The sequence below is a fragment of the Siphateles boraxobius genome, unplaced genomic scaffold (genome assembly GCF_051911475.1).
Source record: "Siphateles boraxobius isolate OS27281-9 unplaced genomic scaffold, OSU_SipBor_1 8, whole genome shotgun sequence".
Taxonomy (NCBI): Eukaryota; Metazoa; Chordata; class Actinopteri; order Cypriniformes; family Leuciscidae; genus Siphateles; species Siphateles boraxobius.
In genome coordinates this window covers 8,444,190-8,467,706 of record NW_027509208.1, presented here as the reverse complement: position 1 = coordinate 8,467,706, position 23,517 = coordinate 8,444,190, and the positions used below count along the sequence as shown (strand labels likewise).

The following is a 23,517-nucleotide window of genomic DNA, read 5'->3' as shown; positions in this document are numbered from 1 at the left end:
CACCCATTTGCATCTCATTGGTCCAAGCCTCAGTATTAACAACAACAACATCTGTGAAAAATGCACTTCTCTTTTGTACAGGCTGTTCTTTGAAGAGATGTTTTCAGACTTGGTTCAATGGTGAGAAACCTCAACAAGAATACCATCAGTTATTGGTTTCAATTCAGTCATAATCCAACCAGATCCGGGATGTAACTATATTGTGCATTACAGTATACATTACAGTTAGTTATATTACACAAATTTGATTGTATAAGCCAGCGGTTTTCAATAGGTGAGGCGCGCCTCCCCTGGGGGGCGGCAAAGAGCCACAGGGGAGGCGCGACACACGAAGAAAAAATAACTCTGTATGCAGCTCTATTAATATCGCAGGGCTTAAAGTATTCCGGCCTTGCATGCGATACATGTTTGTATATGATCACGCTCTTATTCACGCAAATGCTTTTAAACCATTCATTCGCAACAAGACGAAAAGAAAATGCGCTGTCATTGAATGTCCTCCTGACACTCACACAGACACACACACACAGAAAAACGCGCGCCAGTATCGAGTTCTCTTTCGCGCTTGAACGAACAATAATCCACACATTTATGCCAAAATGTCCGTTTTGTCGAGTATCCTCACAAGAACAGTCTTAAATGAGTTAAATAAAATCTTAAATAGAAGTAAAGAGTAGTGAGAGAATGAGATGCGGCAGATCTTAAAGTGACAGCGGCACTCATTCTCTCTGTCAGTAAGGTTAACCAAAGAACAAAGGGAACAGAGAAAATTACTCACTGCTCTTGACTAAAGAAGGCTTGTAGCTTTAATAAGGATTAATCTATATTTCATTTATAATTTATGCAGTGCAAACTGTTTTATAACTTTATTCAATTTCTGTATATTTCATACCTGTTAGACAGGATAGGTAGCCTACAAGTAAATATGACATTTATTATGGGTTTAAGTGAGGATTGTTTTAAGTTAACTTAAATTAAAAGTTGTTAAATTTTTTGAAGCCTAATAAATGTTTAAATTTTTGGTGAAAATCATTTTCATGGAGACATCAGTAGCTATAGTTGTAAACCTTGTTCTTCTTAAGTGTAGGAGACTTAGAAGCGAAAAACCAGGAGACGTTGGGATTGTATCTTTTAAGCAGGATTGTTTATTTGCTGTAGTCTGCTTCGTCCAAAATTTTACCCAAGTCTAACTAAAAGCAGTATACAGTAGTTCATGTACCCTTTAAGGGGGAGGAGTTACATAAAGGTGGAGACACTTTGAAACAAAAGCATGTAAATGAGGAAAGTGCCCTAGACTGAGAGTGTTACCAATCCGAATCCAATCAGCATAACAGTGTAATGTAAAAATATATATCCTAATCCAATCAGCCAGAATCTTCACCGATACCTTCACATTATCTTAATGGCCAGGCAGTGCATAAAGACAAAAGGTGATAGTCTCAGTGCTCTGACCAATTTAACTTACAATAGAGAGAACAGGACTGGCAATGAATCTCTAGCTGATACTCTGATATCTAAATTCAGTCTACTAAACTTTCTCAGTTTCTATACTATTGTATTGGAAGCTCAATTAAACATTTAAATAAAATTTGTAATCCTACATTTCCCCCTTTGAGAGTTCTAAATAACTCACATTATATACAAATTTCAACACTTAAAAGTTCATTCTTGTAACTTGTGATTGTTACAGGCACATAACGCATGTTCTGTGTTTGCTTTTCTGCCATTGCATGCTTACACAGAAACAAACATGCAATTTTAGGATCCGTGACGTCCCTACGGGTAATAGTCTCTTCTGGTAGGAACTGTGATTTTCTCGTGAGAGGCGTGATTCATATGTTGAATGAAACACTTGATACTGTGGACGCATAGATAGTACGCCAGTAGAACAAACAACAACATAATTACTATTTCCTTTATCCACAACCAGGGTTTCCCAATCAAGTTTCCGAACCATGAAGAATTATCTTCAGTCATCTGGTGTAATTTTGCTGAAAGATCAAGAATGTCCTGTTGGATTTTGTTCAAGTTCTCTGTTGGATCCATTAACCTGGTGCAGCACTCAGGTCCGATGATGGTGCAGGCCACTCTGTTCTGTAAGATTATTATCTTGTGCGAAGCGAGAGTGTCTGTCATGTTACTGGTACGACAATCTTGATCATGATGAAGGATGACTGAAGGTTTCGTATGTGAGTCTCTGAGTTGTGTATTTTTTTTCTTTCGTGATAGTTGGTTCGGCAGTGGGTCTAGTCGTTTTCTTGAGGTTTTCTTGTGGCTTCATACGCAGATGACGAGGTCGGTGCGTATGGGTCCCGGACAGTCATCAAGTGGTGTCTGCACAGAATAAGAAAGAAAACAAAAGACAGGAGAGCAGTATTTGTTCACACACTAGGGTTGTAAACTTTTTCAGAGTCTGCTAGACAGTAGAGCAGTATTTGTTCAAACACTAGGGTTGTAAACTTTTCTGAGTCTGCTATTGTTGTTCACTCTTTCCCTATTTCTTAAACCCTTTGACACCTAAGGAACAGTGAGGTAAGGATGGACTAGGATAGGGCCTATGAGGGAGTCTTCACCACAGAGTTTGACCCCCGAAGCCTGGTTCCGTGTCCTAACCTATCCCTGTAGGTGGGGGAACAACGTTACAGTGTGAAACATAAGTCCAGGTATTTTTGTTTTTGTTTTATCCTGACACAATACTGCAGATACTGTAATCAACATCACTTAATGTGGTTCATGCCACATAGGCTCTAATAGCTTGTTTCTGAATTACTTTAAATTACTTGAGCTGAATCTTTAACAAACAACTCAAATCCTGAATTCTCTATGGGAGTTTCTTTTACTTCTCTCAAAGGTGTGTATGTAAGCGTAACACAATCATGAGTCATTTCTTCTTCAGCCTCTAACACAAATTCAGTCATTGCAGACATCATACATGAGGATGGGTTCTTGACTGGTGCACGCTGTAAAACAATGTTTGGGGCTGTGGGGGTAGTTAACCAATTTCCCCAATGGGAGGAGGTGACAGAAGTTTCTTTTGTTTCATTCATCAGTGTGGACACTGCATGAAGGCATTTTACATTTACAGTCTGACCTAACATCATTACTGATGAAGGGCCTGTGCTGTAACATAACATTTAAGGCTGTGAGTCTACTTAACTTGGTGTTCCCCAAAGGAAGGGTGAGACCGTCACTTTCCTTTTGTTCTATTAAACAAAAATAAGTCTTTCATCTTTGTTGTAAGATACTGGGGAAATTAAGCACTCACAGCCCAAATGGTTAACACGTCAACCAGGTGCCCCAGTTTAATGATGAGGGGAGGGGCTGTTTCAAAGTAGCAAGCAGACTGAGTAGGAGCTGAGTAACATTGTTAACTTGTTTAAAGTTCTTTTTGTTTTTCCTACACACTTTTCCCCAATGTCCATGTTTACCACAATAATAACAACTACTGCCCTCTCTCTTAGGACATTTGCGTTTCTGTTGATTCTCTGTGTTGACCTTAAAGGATGCTGCTGCAATTTCTACTTTTGCCTTGACATCAGAGTCTCTTTCCCATGGAGCCAAACTGTCTAAGTTGTTTTGTATGGTTCTAGTGGACCATGTTAAGTCTAAGAAAGGCAATGCTTTTCTATGTTCTGACAAAAGACCATCAAACCATGTGCGAACTAGGGGACCATTATCTTCTAGCACCTTCTCTGAAGTGTCAGCTATACCACTGTATGCTGCTGCTGACTGACAAAATCTTTGAGTGTACTCACTAACATTCTCATGTTTCTTCTGTACACAACTTGTGATCTTTGACCAGTCCATGTTTGGTCCAACAATGTTCTTTAATGCTTTCAGAACTCCCTCTCTCAATTCATCTTTTCTGGCATGTTGTAGTTCAGAAGTAACAGCTGACTCAAAACTGTTGAATTCAGATTCAGAATTTGTGACATCAGCTGTGTGACTTCTGCCAACGACATGTCGTAAAGACGCATTTTACTGATCAATGCCCTTCTAAATTCAGAAAAATCTGTGCGCACTGAAGGTAAGCTTTGGGATAGTCTTTCTATGTCTCTAGGTCCGAGTGCTTTGGCAACAGTTTGGTTTTGGACAACAGAAGAGTTGGGAAGAACACTTTCAGTTCCCTCAATGAGATCTTCTTGCGACACATACCTTTACTGAATCTACAGGCTTATTAGTTACTGATTGGATGGCTACATCTGTTTCAAAGAAAGCTTGTAAGTCAGGAAAAGTTTCATCTGACTGTTGGTCTTCTGAGTCACATTTGGTTGAGGCCTTGTTATGGCCCACCTTAGTGTGCAATTGTTTGTTCTGTTCTTTTAATTTAGCTATACACCTAGATTGTTCTTGTGCAATGGATAAGCTAAATTCCATGTGACAGAAAATAATGCCTTTTATGTTTCTCTTCCTGATACATGCACCCAACACCTTCTTGCATTCTTCAATAGACCATACTTTTTCTGGGTGAATACCAAATTTCTTTCTCAAATCCAATCTGACTGACTCAGTCACTATGGAGTCCATCTGCTCCCCTAACAATGACCTGAACTCACTGTCTGTCCATAAAGGAGTAGCGAGACCACCTTTTTCTATTGTGGGGATTGTTGTCTTCTAAACATTGTTGTGAGTTTTCTTTGTTGCCAACACAAACAGACACTAAAACTTCTCAGATCCACAGAGGGTACACTCGTTAACACAGATTACTGTTGTTAATACTAACCTTCTCTGCCTAAAGCAAAGGATACACAAATTACTAGCAATTTATGCTAAAATCTTCCCTGCCTGAAAAAAACTTTTGCCACTTCCCTGGCAAAGCAGAGGATAAAACAATATTAACATGTACCTTAATCTTCCCTGCCTGAAAACAGAGGATACAATATATTAGCACTTGATGCTAATCTTCCCTAACTTTACAGAGGATAAAACACTTCCCTGGCAAAGCAGAGGGTAAAACAATATTAACATGTACGTTAATCTTCCCTGCCTGAAAAACAGAGGGTACAATATATTAGCACTTGATGCTAATCTTCCCTAACTTTATAGAGGATACAACACTTCCCTGGCAAAGCAGAGGGTAAACAGTATTAACATGTACGTTAATCTTCCCTGCCTGAAAAACAGAGGATACATTTCATCTCTTAAAGCAACTTTAGAGGATAACTTTAGTTAACCAAACTTTACAGCTGTTTGTTAACTCTTCTTCTGACGGCGCAGAGGAATAACAGATTTGTACTGGTCTTCAGCGGTTCTTTGAATAGAGTGAAACTCACCAAATCGTTCGTTGTTCGGAAAATTTCCGTCTGGAAAACTCAGTCAGAGATCTTTGTTGAGCTTGGTTCTGGAACTCAGTCAGCCCTATTGAGATCTTTGTTGAGATTCAGTTCTGGAACTCAGTCAGCTTTGTTGAGATCTTTGTTGAGATTCAGTTCTGGAACTCAGTTAGCTTTGTTGAGATCTTTGTTGAGATTCAGTTCTGGAACTCAGTTAGCTTTGTTGAGATCTTTGTTGAGATTCAGTTCTGGAACTCAGTCAGCTTTGTTGAGATCTTTGTTGAGATTCAGTTCTGGAACTCAGTTAGCTTTGTTGAGATCTTTGTTGAGATTCAGTTCTGGAACTCAGTTAGCTTTGTTGAGATCTTTGTTGAGATTCAGTTCTGGAACTCAGTCAGCTTTGTTGAGATTCAGTTCTGGAACTCAGTCAGCTTTGTTGAGATTCAGTTCTGGAACTCCAGGAGACGTTGGGATTGTATCTTTTAAGCAGGATTGTTTATTTGCTGTAGTCTGCTTTGTCCAAAATCTTACCCAAGTCTAACTAAAAGCAGTATACAGTAGTTCATATACCCTTTAAGGGGGAGGAGTTACATAAAGGTGGAGACACTCTGAAACAAAAGCATGTAAATGAGGAACGTGCCCTAGACTGAGAGTGTTACCAATCCTGGTCCAATCAGCTTAACAGTGTAATGTAAATATCCTAATCCGATCAGCCAGACTCTTCACTGATACCTTCACATTATCTTAATGGCCAGGCAGTGCATAAAGACAAAAGGTAATAGTCTCAGTGCTCTGATCAATTTAACTTACAATAGAGAGAACAGGACTGGCAATGAATCTCTTGCTGATATTCTGATATCTAAATTCAGTCTACTAAACTTTCTCAGTTTCTATACTATTGTATTGGAAGCTCAATTAAACATTTAAATAAAATTTGTAATCCTACACTATATTAATATCAGTGATGGCCTTTATCCATAAAAGATGCCATAACAAATTCAGACCCAGGACTTTAGCCCCCGATATCGGTAATTGTGTGTAAAGCCTGTATTAGCTTTAAAATGCATTGTTTCCTTGTCCCAAGTCAACAAAAGTCAGCATTAAGGGATGAGACAGGACCCATCAAAAAACGTAGGAAATATGATCCTGAATAGTCGGGGTCCGAGGCTGCACCTCTGCCGCAGTGTGTGATCTGCAAGGAGGTGCTAGCAAATGATAGCATGAGACCATGCAAACTTCGGTGTCAAATTGAAACTAACCAGTTGAGTTTTTTAGAGGAAGCGTGATTTGCAGTCACAAAAAAGAATAATTCAGTTGTTTGGCACTATTAACATGAAGGCGACAGAAGCATCTTATCGTGTCACGTATAGCGAAGGCAGGCAAACCCCATAACATCGGCGAAACATTGCTACTCGTTGCATTACACATGTTAAGCATGTTTTGTTGACTTGTGGTTAGGCTTACTGATGTTCAGTAATTTTAAAAGTAGCCTCAATTAGGCCTGCATAAAGTTGGAAATGATTTGCTTTTGCAAAGAATAGTTTATGAATGCACTTTTAAAAAAGTTGTGGAAATAAATTGTCTTCAAATACAATATTAAAAAATATTTACATTTTATCAGTTTTTATTGAAATTCACCATTGCCCGCCTGGAACACACAAAAGATGGCATTTATTGCAGAGGCGTGTGTGGGTTATGGCAGGCGGGCGGGATTTTGGGGAAGGGGGGGCTCGGCTGTCCTAACCCACTGTAAGGGGAGGCTCACATTCACCCTATTTGAAAACCCCTGGTATAAGCTGATATAACAAGGGGCCATTCACACATAACGTGCTTTAGCATTCCACTGTGCTGCTTTTCCATTGTTCTACACTATGCACTTATACACTATATGAAGACTTCAGAAGCAAAACCATCCAAGTCCATCTAAAGTTTTTGTTTAATATTGTAATAACTGGCAGTTATTAACTAGAACGTGGAGCGGACTGGAGCTAAACTACACTATTGCACTTTTACTGAGCTAATCACTAGCGCACGATACGAGCACTCGTGTCCCATACACCGCACGACCATGAGTGTCTCTGCATGTGGTGTATTGGTAGAACAAACCATCGCTAAGTCGCTCCCTTACACATCTCTCTCCGTGATGGTGGGAGACACATTTCTACATAACAAGGCAGTAAATGTACCAAGAACACCCAAACTAACTTGAACATAACACACATAACTTTACTAACACAAAAACCCAACCATCTTGCTTTAGTAACGCATAAATCAACTCCCAAAAAACAATTACCCATAATGCACCCAGCTACTAGAGCTGACTTCCGGGTCATTACAATAATCCCCCCCCCAAGAGGGTTAGTGTCCCCACAACCCTAGTCTCCCACAACACAAAATCCAACAAATGTCGAACACGCTTCTACCTGCCCGGTGTCCTACCCCCAGCGCCAGGCTCAACCTGAGTCCGTTATTGTCCGTCTCTGCGCTGGGAGTGGGTTTCGGGGATCCTTTCTGGCTTCCATCAGTCTTTTGCTCTGGGACCAGTGGGTGGTACGGTGCCAACCGGTCCTTATGAAGCACCATCCGTCTACACCGTCCAGTCATTCGGACCCAGAAGATCATCTCCGAAATTTTGTCCAGAATCTCCCCAGGTCCCTGCCAATGATGAGCCAGTTTGGGTGACAACCCCCGCTTCCTCTGGGGGCAGAACACCCAAACTTTGTCCACTGGCCCAATCGTAGGTCCATGGGCCCAGGCGTCGTATGCCCGCTTTTGGCGAGCTCCAGCGTCCCCTAGAGCCTCCCCGGCAATTTGATAGACCGTGTTCAGACGCTCCTTCAATTTCCTGAAGTAATCCAATTCTGGCCCACCAGCAATCTCCGGCTCAGGGGGCGAACCGACCACCAAGTCCACCGGCGTGCGGAGCTCCCTCCCAAACATCAGCGCGGCCGGTGTGAACATGCTCGACTCTTGCACCGCTGTCCTATATGCCCACAGGACCAGAGGCAGATGCTGACAGATTGTCTCTCTTGTGCTGACTGGTCAAGATGGCAAGTTGGGTGGCCAGGGTGCGGTTGAACCGCTCAACTAGTCCATCGCTTTGCGGGTGGAGGAGAGTGGTTCTTGTCTTCTTCGTCCGGCACCCTGACCCGGGCAAACATCTCGTCCACTAGCCGCTGCGCCGTAGTGGAAGCACTCTGATCCGGCACCGCATATGCCTCCGGCCACTTCGTAAAATAGTCCATAGCAACCTGGACAAAACGGTTGCCGGCCTCTGTGATGGGAAACGGACCCAAGATGTCCACCCCGATCCTCTCCATGGGCGCCCCGACTAGGTACTGCTGCAATGGCGCATGAGAGCGTTGGCTGGGTCCCTTCTGTGCCGTGCAAATATCGCAGCAATGGACGTACAGCTCTGTATCCTGCCGACATCCCGGCCAGTAGAACCGCTGCCGCAGCCGCCGCACTGTCTTGGAGTTCCCGAAATGGCCGGCTCCAGCTGCCCCATGTACCCAACGGAGGACCTCCGGCCGCAGAGCACAGGGAACCAGGAGTCGCAGATGGTCTATGAAGGATTTCCAGCCACCTTGCCACCTGACCCTCTGGCTGGCGGACATTCAGCATCTAAGTGAGGCTAGCGTGGTCGGTCCTCAGTGTGAACCTGGTGCCCAGGAGGTAGGGCCTGAAGTGACGGACCGCCAGGACCACCGCTAGCAACTCCCGCCGGGTGACGCAGTAATTACTTTCTGGGCGACTGAGGCTGCAACTATACTAGGCCACCACTCGCTCTCCATTTTCCCCCCTTTGGGATAGCTGAAAGGCCGCAGTGCAGTCCTCAGACCACCCAAACCGCCGGCCCTTTTTTGTCAGCTAATGTAAGGGGCTGGCGATGATTGCAAAGTCTCTGACGAACCTCCTGTAATAGGAGGCCAGGCCCAGGAAGCTCCGCAGCTCAGTGATGTTGGTTGGTGGGGGCCAGTCCCTCACCGCGGCCACCTTTGTTGGGTCGGTAGCCACCCCGCTCTCACTGACTACATGCCTCAAAAACTGTGTCTGGCGGGTGAGCATGTTGCACTTGGCTGGGTTCAACCGCAACCCAGCGCTACGGATGGCTGTCAGGACCTCCCGTAAGTTGTGGACAGCCTGGTCAAAGTCTTTGGCATGGACCAACAGATCGTCCAAGTACACCACACAGCGGGTCCGAGGAATGTCTTTAAGGACCCGCTCCATCAGCCTCTCAAAGGTGGCTGGGGCATTACACAGTCCAAAGGGCATCACTTTAAACTGCCACAGTCCTTGCCCTATGGTAAATGCAGTTTTTGGCCAGGCCTCTGTCGCCAGCTCCACTTGCCAATACCCACTGCGCAAGTCCAAAGAGCTGGACCAACAAGATCCAGCTACATAATCCAATGCATCATCTATGTGCGGTAGTGGGTATGAGTCCTTGCGGGTGACTGCATTTAGTCGTCGGAAGTCCACGCAAGAGCGCCACGCCCCCGTTTTCTTCCGCACCATAACCATGGGTGCAACCCAGGGACTGTCCGAGGGCTCAATAATGCAGTTAGCTGCCATTTCTCTGATCATTTCTTCAGCAGCCTGGTGCTTGGTGAGAGGCAGTCTATGGGGGCGCAAGCGAATGGGGAAAGCGGGGCCAGTGTCAATGTGATGCTGCACCAGAGCTGTTCTGGTACAGTCCTCCTCTCGGGCTGCAAAAATGTCCACAAAGTTTCCCAATAGGCGTTTTAATTGCTCCTGTTGCGGCACGCTCAGATGCTCACTGCTTCGCCGGCCCAACTCCTCAACAGCTACAACAGTTTCAGGTGACACGGGGGGGGGGGGGGGGGGGGGGGGGCGTATAGAGCTTGCGGTGGTAGTGGCTGAGATGCAGTGGTCTGAGCTGCAATACTCCCCCAGGGCTCCCCCTGAGTTTCTGCAGCTCTCGTGTGGCGGTTGGGGGCCGGAGCTTTTCCATGACGGCTCCGGCCCAATCGGAGCGGCACGGTCTCGTTATCTAGGTATAGGGCAGCCCCCGGCACGTCGACACGTGCTCCCCAGTGGGCCAACAAGTCCAAGCCAACAATGCACTCATCTCTGATCTCATGGCTTGTCTGGCTCATCCCCACCACCACAGACAATAGCTTCTTCGCAGGCATTACTGTCCTTTCACTCGTTACGGTGAGCAGTTCGGAATTGGTGTTGGTCCAGTCCTCCGGAAGAGGACCGGCCGTTCCTGACAACAGTCCTTTTCGCAGCAAGCAAATGGTTGACCCCGTATCCACCAGGGCGCTGCAGGGCTGCCCGTCAACAACACAGTCCAGGTACAGTCCTTTGGCAAACCCGCAACGCCCCACGGTAGGGCAGTCGTTGTGGAGGGGTGCTGAAGAACGGGGTGAGGGTCCCCTCACTGCCTCACTCCGAGGTCATTTCCCGGGGGTGACGTTGCCCAGGGCAGGGGGCTCGGGGCAGGGCAGTCTCTGGCGAAATGCCCCGGTTCTCCGCAATGGTAGCAGTGGTCTAGCCTTGACCTCTGTCGGGGGGTCGCCGCTGGTTGAACCCCGGCTGCCCTCCTCCTCAGATCGGACCCCATCAACCTCCCATTCGGCGGCTCTTGTTAGAAGACGCTCAGGTGTAAGACGGAGCCGCTCAGGTTTAAGACCCACAGGAAAGCGTGGATGCTCAGCTCTTCCCTCGCTGCGGCCTGGAAGGTAGGGTAGCCCTTCCAGGCGTAAACCCGGATGTCAGCAGCGAACGCGCCCACACTCTCTCCCTCACGTCGACGTCGGTTAGTCAGCTCCTCCCTGCTCTGTTCTGCGGAGGTTCTCTTCCCGAAGTAGCGGTTGAGAGCAGCAGTGAGGGCCTGGAGATTACGCCGCTCCTCAGGGGACTGATCGATGAGGATCTGGAGCGCGGGACCCTCCAAGGCAATGGCCAAGTGAATCGCTGTCTCCTCACAGCTCCATCCATCGTGGAGAGCGGCCAGGTCAACTTGTGCCAGGTAGGGCTCCAGGGGTGTCAACCCGTTATATTGTGGCAACTTAGCAGGCGATCATGTGAGGGAGCCTGGCCGGCCATTCATTTGGAGTGTTGGTGTGACGACCAAGAACAACCGAAATAACTTGAACATAAACACACATAACTTTACTAACAGAAAAACCCAACCATCTTGCTTTAGTAACTGTAACGTGCCACATGCACTAACATACAGAGCGACGCCTGTTAAAAGGCGACGCCCGGAGTTCCATCTCCTGCTCCCGTAAAACACACAACGAAACAATTGAAGTCAAAGAGAATGAAGGTTTATTTTAGGGGTAAGATTTCATCCGTTTTGTAAAGGAAAATATAGGGATCGGTGAGAGGGTTCAGTCGGCCACAAAACAAAAAACAAGACAGGTCTTCTAACTAAGTTTTAGCTCGTCTTTCCTAAATTTAGAAATAAACAAAAGAAAGTACAATTCTTACCTCCCTGCTAACCAACAAACAAGAGAAACATGTTACAAAGAAAGAAAAGGGCCTCAGACCTCTCAAATAATCTCAGTGAACACAATTAACTACCCACAAAATCCCTTACAATACAACTTTAATTTAGAAGGATGTCCTGTTACTTTATCCACTACAGTAAAAGACCTGGGTGTTATACTAGACCGCAACTTGACTTTCGAAAATCATATTTCATATATTACAAGAACAGCCTTTTTCCACCTTAGAAACATTGCTAAGCTACGTAACATGCTATCTGTTTCTGTTGCAGAAAAGTTAGTTCATGCATTCATGACCTCGAGACTAGATTACTGTAATGCTTTATTAGCTGGTTGTCCTGCATCCTCAATAAACAAGCTACAGTTAGTGCAAAATGCAGCCGCTAGAGTTCTTACTAGATCAAGAAAATATGATCATATAACACCTATTTTATCATCTCTACACTGGTTACCTATTAAGTTACGTATCAATTACAAAGTATTCCTACTGACCTATAAAGCCCTAAATGGTTTAGCTCCTGTGTATTTAACAGACCTTCTATCGCCATACAATCCATCGCGCTCTTTAAGATCACTAAATTCGAGGCTTCTGGTCATTCCTAGGATATCTAAGTCCACTAAAGGAGGGAGGGCGTTCTCACATTTAGCTCCTAAACTCTGGAATAGCCTTCCTGATATTGTTCGAGACTCAGACTCGCTGTCCCAGTTTAAAACTAGATTAAAGACGCATCTCTTTAACCAAGCATTCACTTAATGCTTAACCTTTAATACTACTGCTGAATCATTTCGAATGCATTAACATTATGAACATCAGCTATGCTAATTATTTCCCATCTGCCTTTCTGCTGTTATCTCGGGACGCTAGTCCCGAGGTAAATAGCGTTCGTCAGCTCCAGTTTGTATCCAGCCTCTCACGGAGACTTCAGATGCCCCAACGCCTGTGAAGAGACGACTCGACGCCTGTGAAGAGACGACTCAAAGCCGTCGATATGTTATGCCATAAATTAATACATGATTAACTAACTGTATTTTTCTATGTACATTTCCGAAATGCACTTTCTGTAAAGCTACTTTGAGACAATGTGTATTGTGAAAAGCGCTATACAAATAAATTTGAATTGAATTGAATGGAAATTACCGGCCTATACCGTTAACAATCAGAACGCCGCTCACAAGCGGCTTACTCTAATGGCGCTTTTCCATTACCAGTACCAGCTCGACTCGGCTCGCCTCGGCTCGCCTCGACTCGGCTCGCTTTTCGCTCCGTTTTCCATTGCAGATAGTACCGCCACAAATAGTACCCGGTAGTCATAGCGACGCCGCAGGAAACTGCCGTGACGTAATCTTATACGCGACACACATCCGCTACCCACACACACAGGACAATGGAGGAAATCGAGTGTATGCTGTTTTTGATCCTCGGGATGTGGCTGTTTCTCACAGCAAGAAGACAAACGTTGTTTCATGAGAGGCTGAGGGCAGCAAAACGAAACACTGCTGAAAAAAACAGGAGAGTTTGGGAATTACTACAGAGTTCAGACTACGAGACGAATCCGGTTGTTCAAAGCCGACGCAAGAGGGTAAGTTATGCTAACATAGCTAACGTTTGCATATGTGTAAATACTATACTATATGCAAAGTATTTAATCAACTTTATAGCTACCAGTATTACATACTAAAATGTGCATGGTTTATGTGTTTCAGATCTGTTTAGCTTTGCAAAGTCGCCGCGGCAAACCGTCTGTTTGGGCTTTCAACCGAGCTACCGAGTGGTGGGATGTTATTGTTCCTGGTTTCACAAACGCGCAGTGGGTTCAGAACTTCAGAATGTCGGAAGAAACATTCATATATTTGTACAACAAACTGCGTCCAGTGATGGAGAGACAAGACACAAGCTTCCGCAAGTGTGTTCCTCTAAAGAAGAGAGTGGCCATCGCTTTATGGAAGCTTGCGACCGGTTCAGAGTACAGAACTGTCGGCCATCTTTTCGGAGTAAGCATAACAACTGTTTGCCGGTGTGTTCAAGAGTTCACTGCTGCTGCAGAAACGTTGTTGGTTCCCGAACAAATCCGTTACCCAGACCAGGAGAAGTTTGAAGAAATGGCTGCCTACATTGAGAACAGATGGGGGCTCCCGCAGTGTGTTGGTGCTATTGATGGGTCACACATACCCATTTTGGCACCACAGGAGTACCACTGTGACTATTTCAACCGTAAAGGTTGGCACTCCATCGTCCTTCAAGGTGTTGTAGATGGAAAAGGACTGTTCTGGAACGTGTTTGCAGGACTGCCTGGCAGCTTGCATGATGCTCGTGTTTTAAGACTGTCCACATTGTGGGAGTTGGCCAGCCGTGGCAACCACTTTCCAGCTTACACCACAGGGTGTCCGCGGGTCCTTAAAAAGTCTTAAATTAGATTTTAAAAATTTAAGGCCTTAACAAGTCTTAAAAAGTCTTATTTTTACTTATGAAAGGTCTTAAATTTTCGATGGCAATTTGACTTAGACGTATCTAAATGTTTTCCAAATAATTAGCGTACTTTTATATTTATTATTCGTTCTTTGTGGATTTGCTCGTTCACGTGACATTTGGCGTCACATTCGCGGCAGCATTACTTCTGTCTCCCTCACGCGAGAGAAGGAGGAGAAAGCTGGTTAATTTCAGATCAATTGTAAGTTCATTCTTTATGTGCGTAGTGGTGTGCGATGTGTATTGTCTATTATGATATTGTAATCATTGTTTTACTTTTAACTATGTACGAGGGCGCACTGCGAGCTGACATCGCATTGTCTCTCATGCTTGCTTTCACTGCGTGATGTGTCAGTGCAGTTATAGGTATGTTCCCTAATAGACGTATAAAGTTTTGGTATTTTATATATCATATGTTGTTATCATACAATATTACATCAGCAAGAGGGCTGTTTTCCCGTGCACAATAGCAAATATGATATTTATTTTATATAACAGTTAAATTAACATTGTTACATTTTATAAACAATATTGTCAATATTGTTTGTTTTCCCTTTATTTCGCTGACGAGAATTTCAAAATGAAACCGTAGCAGAGTCTCAATGCAAAAGACAGCGATGATTTCTTGACTGAAATCCGCGTATTGAACGAATCATTTTAACGATTCAATGAACAATCACTTGCACTTCCTGAATGAATCAGCCGTTTGAACAAATCGGTTGAATGAAGACAGTGACTTGCCGCCGCCTACTGGCGGGTTTAGTTTCACATTTAAAGTACCCTGTAATTAAAATGTTACAATTAGAAATCAGTTCATATTTAAATATTGAATTAAGAATTGAATATATCATAGCTTTATTTATGCAATTGTAAATGGAGTGTAAATATATTAATGCCAGTTCTGATGCCGCTTCTGAGTCAGCTCTGCACTGCAAAGATGGATTTTGATTTAATGATTTAATTTAACTGGTAACAGTTGTATTGTGTTATTATTCTAATATAATTTAATTTGAATGTTATAATTTGACATAAAAGGTGATGCATACCTCTACGTTTAAAAAAAAAAAGTCCATATATGGGTGAAAATGCCCCTGGAACTCAATTTAAGGTTGCAAATATTGCCCTTTTATAAAAAATGTTAATTTCTGTCACTGCTGTGAACTGACCACTGCATAGAATATGAAAAATATGAATATCTTCGTGAGTCAGCTGTCAACAACAGGCCTAAACCAGCCATGGTACCAGTACACAAACATGCACAATCAGTAAAATATCATCTAATTATTATCAACAAAACTTTGAAAATATTGAGACATATTTTTGTCAATATTGCGCACCCCTAATGTAAGGTATTAATTTAGATTTCTTCAGGTCTTAAAAAGCCTTAAATTTGACTTTAAAAAGTGTGCAGATACCCTGACACCAGGAATATTGGTGGGGTGAATGTTGCCTACTACATCCTGGGAGATTCTGCCTATCCCCTGCAGAACTGGCTCCTAAAGCCATTCACTGACACTGGACGGCTGACAGTAGAACAGCAGATCTACAACAAGAAAATATGTCGAGCACGGGTAGTGGTTGAAAACGCTTTTGGTAGACTGAAGGGAAGGTGGCGTTGCCTCATGAAAAGAAATGACTCTGATGTTACAATCGTGAAATCTATGATTCTTACTTGCTGTGCTTTGCATAACCTTTGTGAGAGTCATGGAGAGGACTATGACGATGACTGGGATGCACCTGCAGCAGCAGAGCCTGTGGTGCCAGTGGCACAGGGTGTTGAGGAGGAGGGCAGAGATGTACGGGAGGGTCTGATGCGTTATTTTAATTGCTAAATAAATACATTATCATTAAATATGTTGTCTCTGCTGTTTTTCATTAAAGGTTATCACAGTATAAAATCTGAAAATACTTGTTTAAACCCTTGTAAAAAAGCAAACCATCAAAAAAAGACACTGTTTGTAATAAGTTTCAAAAAGGTTTTATTTAAACACGCATACAAATAGAAAAAAATATTATATTAATATAAATTCACACATCCAACTATATACATATGTTACATGTAGTGCAAACATTAAATTAAAATAAACAAAGGGGTTTCAGTCCAGGGGCGGTGGAACAGCATCCCGCCGGTTCAGTGCCTGGACAAGCTGGCTCAGGGTTCCCAGAAAGGCCTGGTTGAAGGACGACATTGCAGCCATCTCCTCTCTCCTTAAAGCCGCTTCTAGTTCTCGGGCATGTGCTGCATCATCGAGTGCCATCTGTAAATGGCGCTCCCGCTGTGCCCGGTTCAATTCCAGCTGCTCGACATCCGATGTCTGCCTCTCCCTCAGGACAGTCAGATGCTCCTGTTCCCTCTTTCGTTTCCTCCGTCCTGGCCAAAAAAATAATTACAATGAATGAGTTATAAAGAAAAACGGACAAGTCACGTTTCATTCAAAGGTTGTGTGTGTTGTAAATTGTTCACATGTATTATCATTACAGCTTCTACATAAAAAAAAGACAAGCCCACAACTTACTATTACTTATATAGTATATAACAACTTAACATCTGAGCCCAACTATTTTAGTAAATGTCAACTTTAAAATACCATGTGTACAGTATAGGTGTACGTCTGGAAAGTTATAAAATACTGAACAGGTTTATTAATGAATCCTGCATTCCCATAACTGGGAATGCTTCCTGTTGTTATGCAAGTACGTTTACGTTATATTAATGAGTTATTGATACGATTAATGATATATTAAAAAGTGTGTATAGATTCACAGACAACAGGCTAGAAGAGTTTACTTTTTCTCCAATTATACTAACCGGTTGCCGGTGTCGACGCTGCTGCGGGTCTCGGTGTCGACGCTGCTGATCTTGTTGGTGTCGATGGTGCCGCTGGTTCCGGTGCCGACGTGGCATCAGTGGGAGTCACTGAACCATTCTCGCTCGTCGAAAAGGAATCTAGATAGAAAGATCATACAAAAGTCAACACAATATGAAAATAGCAATGGCAGATAGTTAGCGGTAGCAGCAATTGTTATCTGCGACACAAGTTTACAGTCTTCGATGTTATAAGTGAGCTTCAGCTTTTCAAAAGCCAGCCTACAGAAAACAAAACTCTCAAGCAGAGTGCGCCTACATGATAAATGTAATGTAAATTTTAAACACTTACCATCCTCCATCAGCGACTCCAACAAACTGGTGGCCGAGTCAAGTCCTCCCTCCCTCCCGTTGCTCGCCGGTCTATGGCCGTAGATACCGTCCATCTGTTCGTACCACTTCCAGCTTTTTCGGTTTGAACCACTGCGGCTGTTGTGGTCCTTTACAGCTCTGTAGTCACTTTTCAGTTTTTTTAACTTTTCCCTACATTGCTGGAAAGTCCTGTTGTAGCCATGTGTGGACAGCAGTTCGGAGATTTCTTGATAAACTTTTTCGTTCCTCGTTGCCCCATCAAGCTCTCGCTGGATCCTTTCTTCGGCAACCAAACATAGGAAAGTCTGCACCTCCTCGTTTGACCACGGCGTATTCTTCCGAGTTGCCATAATAGTAAGTTTAGTATATCTGGGCAAACTATTTAAAAATGGCGGGGTTATTCTCTGGTTATTCTGGATACTCCGTCTGCCGCTTGCAATGATGACGCAGTGAATAGTGACGATTCTCTCTGACCAATCAGCAGTCGGCATTGTATTATGTCACATTTTAGTATCGCCTTAGCTCGCTTAGAACCTCGCCGGAGGTGGTACGAAAAAAAGTACCCGAAAGCAGGTACAGGTACAGGTACAACTTTTACACAGTGGAAAACCAAACAAAAGCGAGTCGAGTCGAGCCGAGCCGAGCAAAGGCGAGCTGGTACTGTGTAGTGGAAAAGCGCCACAAGAGAAGCACAAAACGGCCAACTCCACTATGTTGGTAGAAAACCATTCACACACATAGTTCACAACACGATGAAGCAGGAGGGGGAACTCGATGAACAAGCCTTCCACACAGCTTATATTCAGGCGCTGAGTCCAACAGCCCCACCCTTCTAAAAAGCTGCATCTGTTACACTCAAATGAGCATAAAGCGACAGAGAGAGAGAGAGAAACAAAAACAAAAAGAAAGCATGCGCAAACTCATTTGTTCTAGACAGAATTAAACACTTACGTTCTGACACGTAACAGTAACGCATAAATCAACTCCCAACAAACAATTACCCATAATGCACCCAGCTACTAGCGCTGACTTCCGGGTCATTACAATATTAACATTTTTATCAGGCTCCTATGTATGGGTTTCTACCCAAGTACCGGCATTTCTGAATGGGTTGAGGCTGGGATTTAGTACATTTGAAGTTAAAGTATTTGATAAACATACTCACTCAATATTATCATCTTATTTTTGAAAGAGGTGGCTTTTAGAGGCTTTTGCATCGGAGGTGCATACATATACTTAACCATGTATTGTATGACTTTTATATGGTTATTATTTTGTCATTCAACAGAGTCTGACAGCCCCTCCCTCTCCATTATATAAATTAAAGCTGCAACAGTTGAGTGCATGAAGTGTCTAACATTCCACACTTTTCCTCCCGTTTAATTAATCATCTGCGTATTTAAGTGCACTATTTCTTTTGGGAATTTTTAGTGTGAACACACTACTCGCACTATTTATACTACAAAACAACATAGAATAGTATGCAAATTGGGATGCACCTCATGTAAACATGCACTAGGCAGACGTGTTTGAACATTGCACTTGCGTATTGCATTTTTTTAGTGTCCGAGTGACACGCCTTTCAAAAATCACAACATTAAACGACATTCAACATTTAAAAAACGTGTTTTTTTATTTATTCTTCTACCAGTTAAGTGGATAAGTCAAGGAAATCATCAACTTGACTGATTTGTTCAATAACAACGATTTATTCAGTCACCCTGTGGTGAAAATCAAGCTTTTAATGTTGTTTGTGTCTATGTGGTATTTTTAATATGCTTTTAGACAAACCATGTGCAAATTCATAAGTCAACACCATTGCTGAGTATTTTCTCTTTAAAACTGCAGTGATCTAAAGACAGTCTTAAAATCGCTGCTGTTTTTGAAATCACAAACTACCTTGTAACCAATCAAGTCAACTGGTGATCCTCAACGAGTGGATCTCTGAGCTAGCATGAGTGAGTGGAGCCTGGGCTAATTTGCATATTCATAGAACCGCGTATACTAAATGAGGCAAGGGTGTAGAGTTCATTCAAGCTATTTCAAGGCATTACATTTTTTTTGAAAAAACATTTAAATCATCAGTCATTTTGGTGATCAAAGATGAGTGGATAAAATCATTGACTACAGGGGGACTTTAAGAACGAAACAAGTGAACTGTGTTTATGAGCTAGTCATTGAATCATTCATTCAAACTATTTGTTAAAAAATTACTGATTCAGAGGAATGAAACAACCTGAGTGAGTCAAGGAGTCCTCTTGAGTGATTTTTTCAATACCACCGATTCATTTAAGAATTAAACAATTGGACTGTCTTTATAAGGAAGTCTTTGAATCATGAACTCTAAACGATTCATTTAGGAATGAAAAACACCTCTTCTGTTGCAGGAACGAATTTGCTTTGGCTTAGTTTGGTGCTATTTTCATTAGCGGAGCAAAAATATAGTGGGCAAAATTTGCTACAATGTGAAATACTAAATATATCATCTTGTTTATTGAACTGTTGAATAAAAGCAATAGCCTATCAGTCTCAATTTGGGTAGACAGTTAAAATTTCACTAAAAAATTTGACGAGAGCAGCCCTGTAAAAATGTACACTTAACTTTAAAAGACTGTAAAAAATACTAGAGTAAAAACATGTTAATTGGTTAACAGTAAGTTCCCTTACAGATCTAACTTTACATTATTTATATAATTATATTTGCATATAATACAGTAAAGCACTGTTAAATGTTCCGTTTTTGGAAATAAAAAAGAACAGTGAATTTACAGTGAAAAGCAATAAACTGTCATTACCAGAATTCCATGTAAGATAGCTCATATTTGATGCTTTTTAATTTTAATAATTATTAAGTATTTTTTTTTGTAAATCATAGTTTTATATTGTAAAATGTATAGGTTGTTCTGTAAATGTTTACATTTTACGTTATTTTTACAGAATTATTCTGGCACTTTTTCTTTATCTCCCCTTTTTTATCTTCTGAAAACAAAAAACAACAGGATTTTTTCTACAGTGTATGTTTTAAGGTAGGTTTAGCTTTCATTTCATTACCATTTGACTGCATTAAATAAAACCGCAGAGTCACACTCTGCAGTTTTGGATGCCTGGGGAGGAGTCAGTCCTTAAACGGCTCTGTAGTGTCAGCCGGTGCCAGAGTGTGATGGAGAGCCCTACAATGCTCCTGCCTCTTCTGCCAGCACTTTTTGAAGATTTCTGGCAATTTAAAAGAGTTTGCACAAAACAAATGGCCACTTACCCCTTTCGCCCGATGCCCCTCTGACAGCGAGGTGTGTAGTCAATGTTGTGTTGACCTTTCTAGGGCCATTCATCCACATAAATGCCGCAATGGAAAACTGATGAACAAAAACAAAGCTCAAGACCGAGTGTTGTGGTTTGGCCCATCTCACAAATTATAATGATAGTGGACAGTTGTGGGATAGAGTGATGACAGGTTCCTGGGCTCTGAGAGGGAGAGAAAAAGAAAGAAAACACCTCCAAATCAGTGATGAAATCATATGTGCTTTGTGTTGACATGCATTTCGATTAATATACAAAGAAATATTACACTATAGGCTATAAAATATTCCATATATTCAAATACTACTACTAAATTATAAGCATATAACACACAACAAATGTCTTGGCTTATGCATCAGTGTTAGCAACACCAATTCTCTTATCTGGACCCTTTAGTTTTCTTAATTTATTAGCTATGGAGTTACATTGCCACCCTGTGGTTATTTTATAAAGACATTAAATAATTACCCAAACAAAACCTGCAATTAGACTTCACTTTGGCTTGAATATATTTCTAAAATAGACATTTTTTAAATAGTCATTGATCCTGGTCCAACATGATTTAAACTAAATTATTCAGGCACAATTTCTGTCACACATATATTTTAATTGCAATCAAATATAATAGAACCAGTTTGTTAACAGCTAAAAACTATATGTATAAATTTATCTAGGAATGGCAATGCATTAATTGTGGTGACATTATTGTACTAGATCAGATTCAAAAGAAGTGGCAAACATATAAAAATAAATCATATATTGAAAGCTGCCTTTTTTAGCCTTTGTCTGAGGAAGAAAACATAGCAACAAACACAGGGAAAAGTCCCACAGAGTTTGTTTTTCCAATCTGCGCCCTGCTGGTGTGGCACACTTACAGGTCCTTCCCTCCTCTTTGATGTTTATTTATTGCTAACCCCCAAAAATTCCATAACCTGCAATGCCACCTCATCCGCCAGCTTTGCAGAATTAAGCTCAATATGCACGTGAGCTTTTGAGGCTTTAGAGTGGCCTTTTGTAACAGACAATGTTGGATGTGCCAAGTAACATTTTTGTTTTGTTTTATGTAATATATCTACATTTAATGAAATATTTAATTTAATTCTTAAAATTAGATGTATATATGCAGGTTTAAAAACCTAATATATGCACAAACACAATAATAATAAATAATTAAATGAATACAAATTAAAAAAATGATAAAATTAAATAAATATGATACATTTACACAATACGAAAAGTCAGGACAGTATGTTGATGTACATGAGATACTTCAGGAGGTGCTTCAAGCAGAGCATAGCATTGGCTGGAAAACGAATAGACATAATGGGAATCTGGGCAATGCCATCAGTTCTGCTCGCAACAAGCAGTCTGGCCATCTGGAAAGAGGCTTTTCTGGCTGACATCAAAACTGACCTGAAAAAGTTCAGGTCGGGGCAACACCCACCTTCAAGGGCACAGCTTCGGTGTGACTATTAGGCCTACTGACAGCATTGTCGCTGGCAACATTATGTAAATTAGTAACCACTAAAAAAAAAATATCGATTTATTATTTATTTCATAGCATAGCACCCACGGAAAAACATGTCTCAAATAATTTTAACCAATCAAAAATATTGATTGAGATTAAGGAACCTCTGTGATTGGTGGATCATCTCACATCAGGGCCCGACAGTAAATACATAAATAAATAGTAGTTTGGATGCTGGATTTCTGAAGTCACATGAAGCGATGAATGAATGAATGAATGAAAATACAGAATAATTTTCCATACGTGACGTTATATCCTACTCTGAATCATTTGGGTTTTTTACGTTTTTAACGAACACGTTTATCGGTTTACATTTTTAACTAACACGTTTTCTTTTCGTCGCCATGCATTAATTAACACAAATTAGTTATTAAAAAAGTTACTTTATATTTAATTTATTATTAATTATGTTTCAAAAAAGGTATGTAACTAAAATGCAGGGGTATTCAATTAGGTTAAGTAGTTGGAGTAAAAGAACTGGAATAAAAAGCTGTAGCTTTTCTCAACTTGAGTAAAGGGGTAATATTTCTGTTCAGGTGATTATCTCCCAAAAATGAAAATTTTATCATTCATTTACATGAGAACCTGTGATTTTGTGTCAATAATGTTGATAATGTGTAATTTAGTATAGTGGGATGGTGTACTGTCAGATCCGTAAATAAAGAAAAGTTGTTCCGGGCCACTTGGACGTGTATGGTGTAGGAGTGGCATAGAAACTATGTAGCAGTATATTAACATTAAGTGGCATAGCATCTTACGCACAGAAGCCATTGGCAAATGCTGCTGTGCTAAGTGGCACGCAGAGGTGGAAAGTAACGAATTACATTTACTCGCGTTATGTAATTGAGTCGTTTTTTTGTGTACTTCTACTTTTTTAAGTAGTTTTTAAAATCTGTAATTTTACTTTTACTTAAGTACGTTTTGTTTGAAGTATTGTACTTCGCTACATTTGAAATCATATCCGTTATTGAGTAAAAAATAATACAAAGGAGAAAAAAAAAATCACACTCTGGAAACTACTGCATTGATTGAAGGGCGGGAGAACAAACGCGCAAAAAAGGTGACGCAGACCCAGCTGAAACTGAAAGCGAAGCGCCCTTGAATTCTTATGAAGCGAATTATGGCCAGTATGGAAATACTTTGGATGTAGAAAAAAGTGTGGTTGTCCTCGAGGATAGATATCCAATTTGCAAAAAATGTGGACACAAAGTGGCTGCAAAAGGAGGATACATAGGACACCATCCCTCCTGGAGATAAAGTTATGTCCCGATTATAACGTAAGGCCGTTTGTCCACTTT

General features: G+C 41.8%; 2 protein-coding genes across 2 annotated transcripts in view; one reads left to right on the top strand and one right to left on the bottom strand.

The window, feature by feature from the left end:
• The window catches only part of asb2a.1 (ankyrin repeat and SOCS box containing 2a, tandem duplicate 1), a 47,299-nt gene that overhangs the window by 2,746 nt on the left and 21,036 nt on the right, over positions 1-23,517 (bottom strand). Inside the window, exon 11 of the transcript XR_013199854.1 lies at positions 20,651-20,856. The gene's annotated coding sequence lies outside the window, so the exon portion shown is untranslated. The remainder of the gene's footprint in view (positions 1-20,650; positions 20,857-23,517) is intronic.
• Positions 13,577-16,048, top strand: LOC143729007 (uncharacterized). Its single transcript, XM_077219984.1, has 2 exons — positions 13,577-14,130; positions 15,643-16,048. Exons 1-2 carry the CDS (start codon positions 13,577-13,579, stop codon positions 16,046-16,048), a joined length of 960 nt encoding a protein of 319 aa, XP_077076099.1.

Bases quoted from the DNA above. Each gene is read 5' to 3' on its own strand.
- LOC143729007 (XM_077219984.1), top strand. From the start codon at position 13,577: ATGTCGGAAGAAACATTCATATATTTGTACAACAAACTGCGTCCAGTG. The intron at 14,131-15,642 runs GTGTCCGCGGGT...CCCTGACACCAG, and splicing joins TTTCCAGCTTACACCACAGG to GAATATTGGTGGGGTGAATG.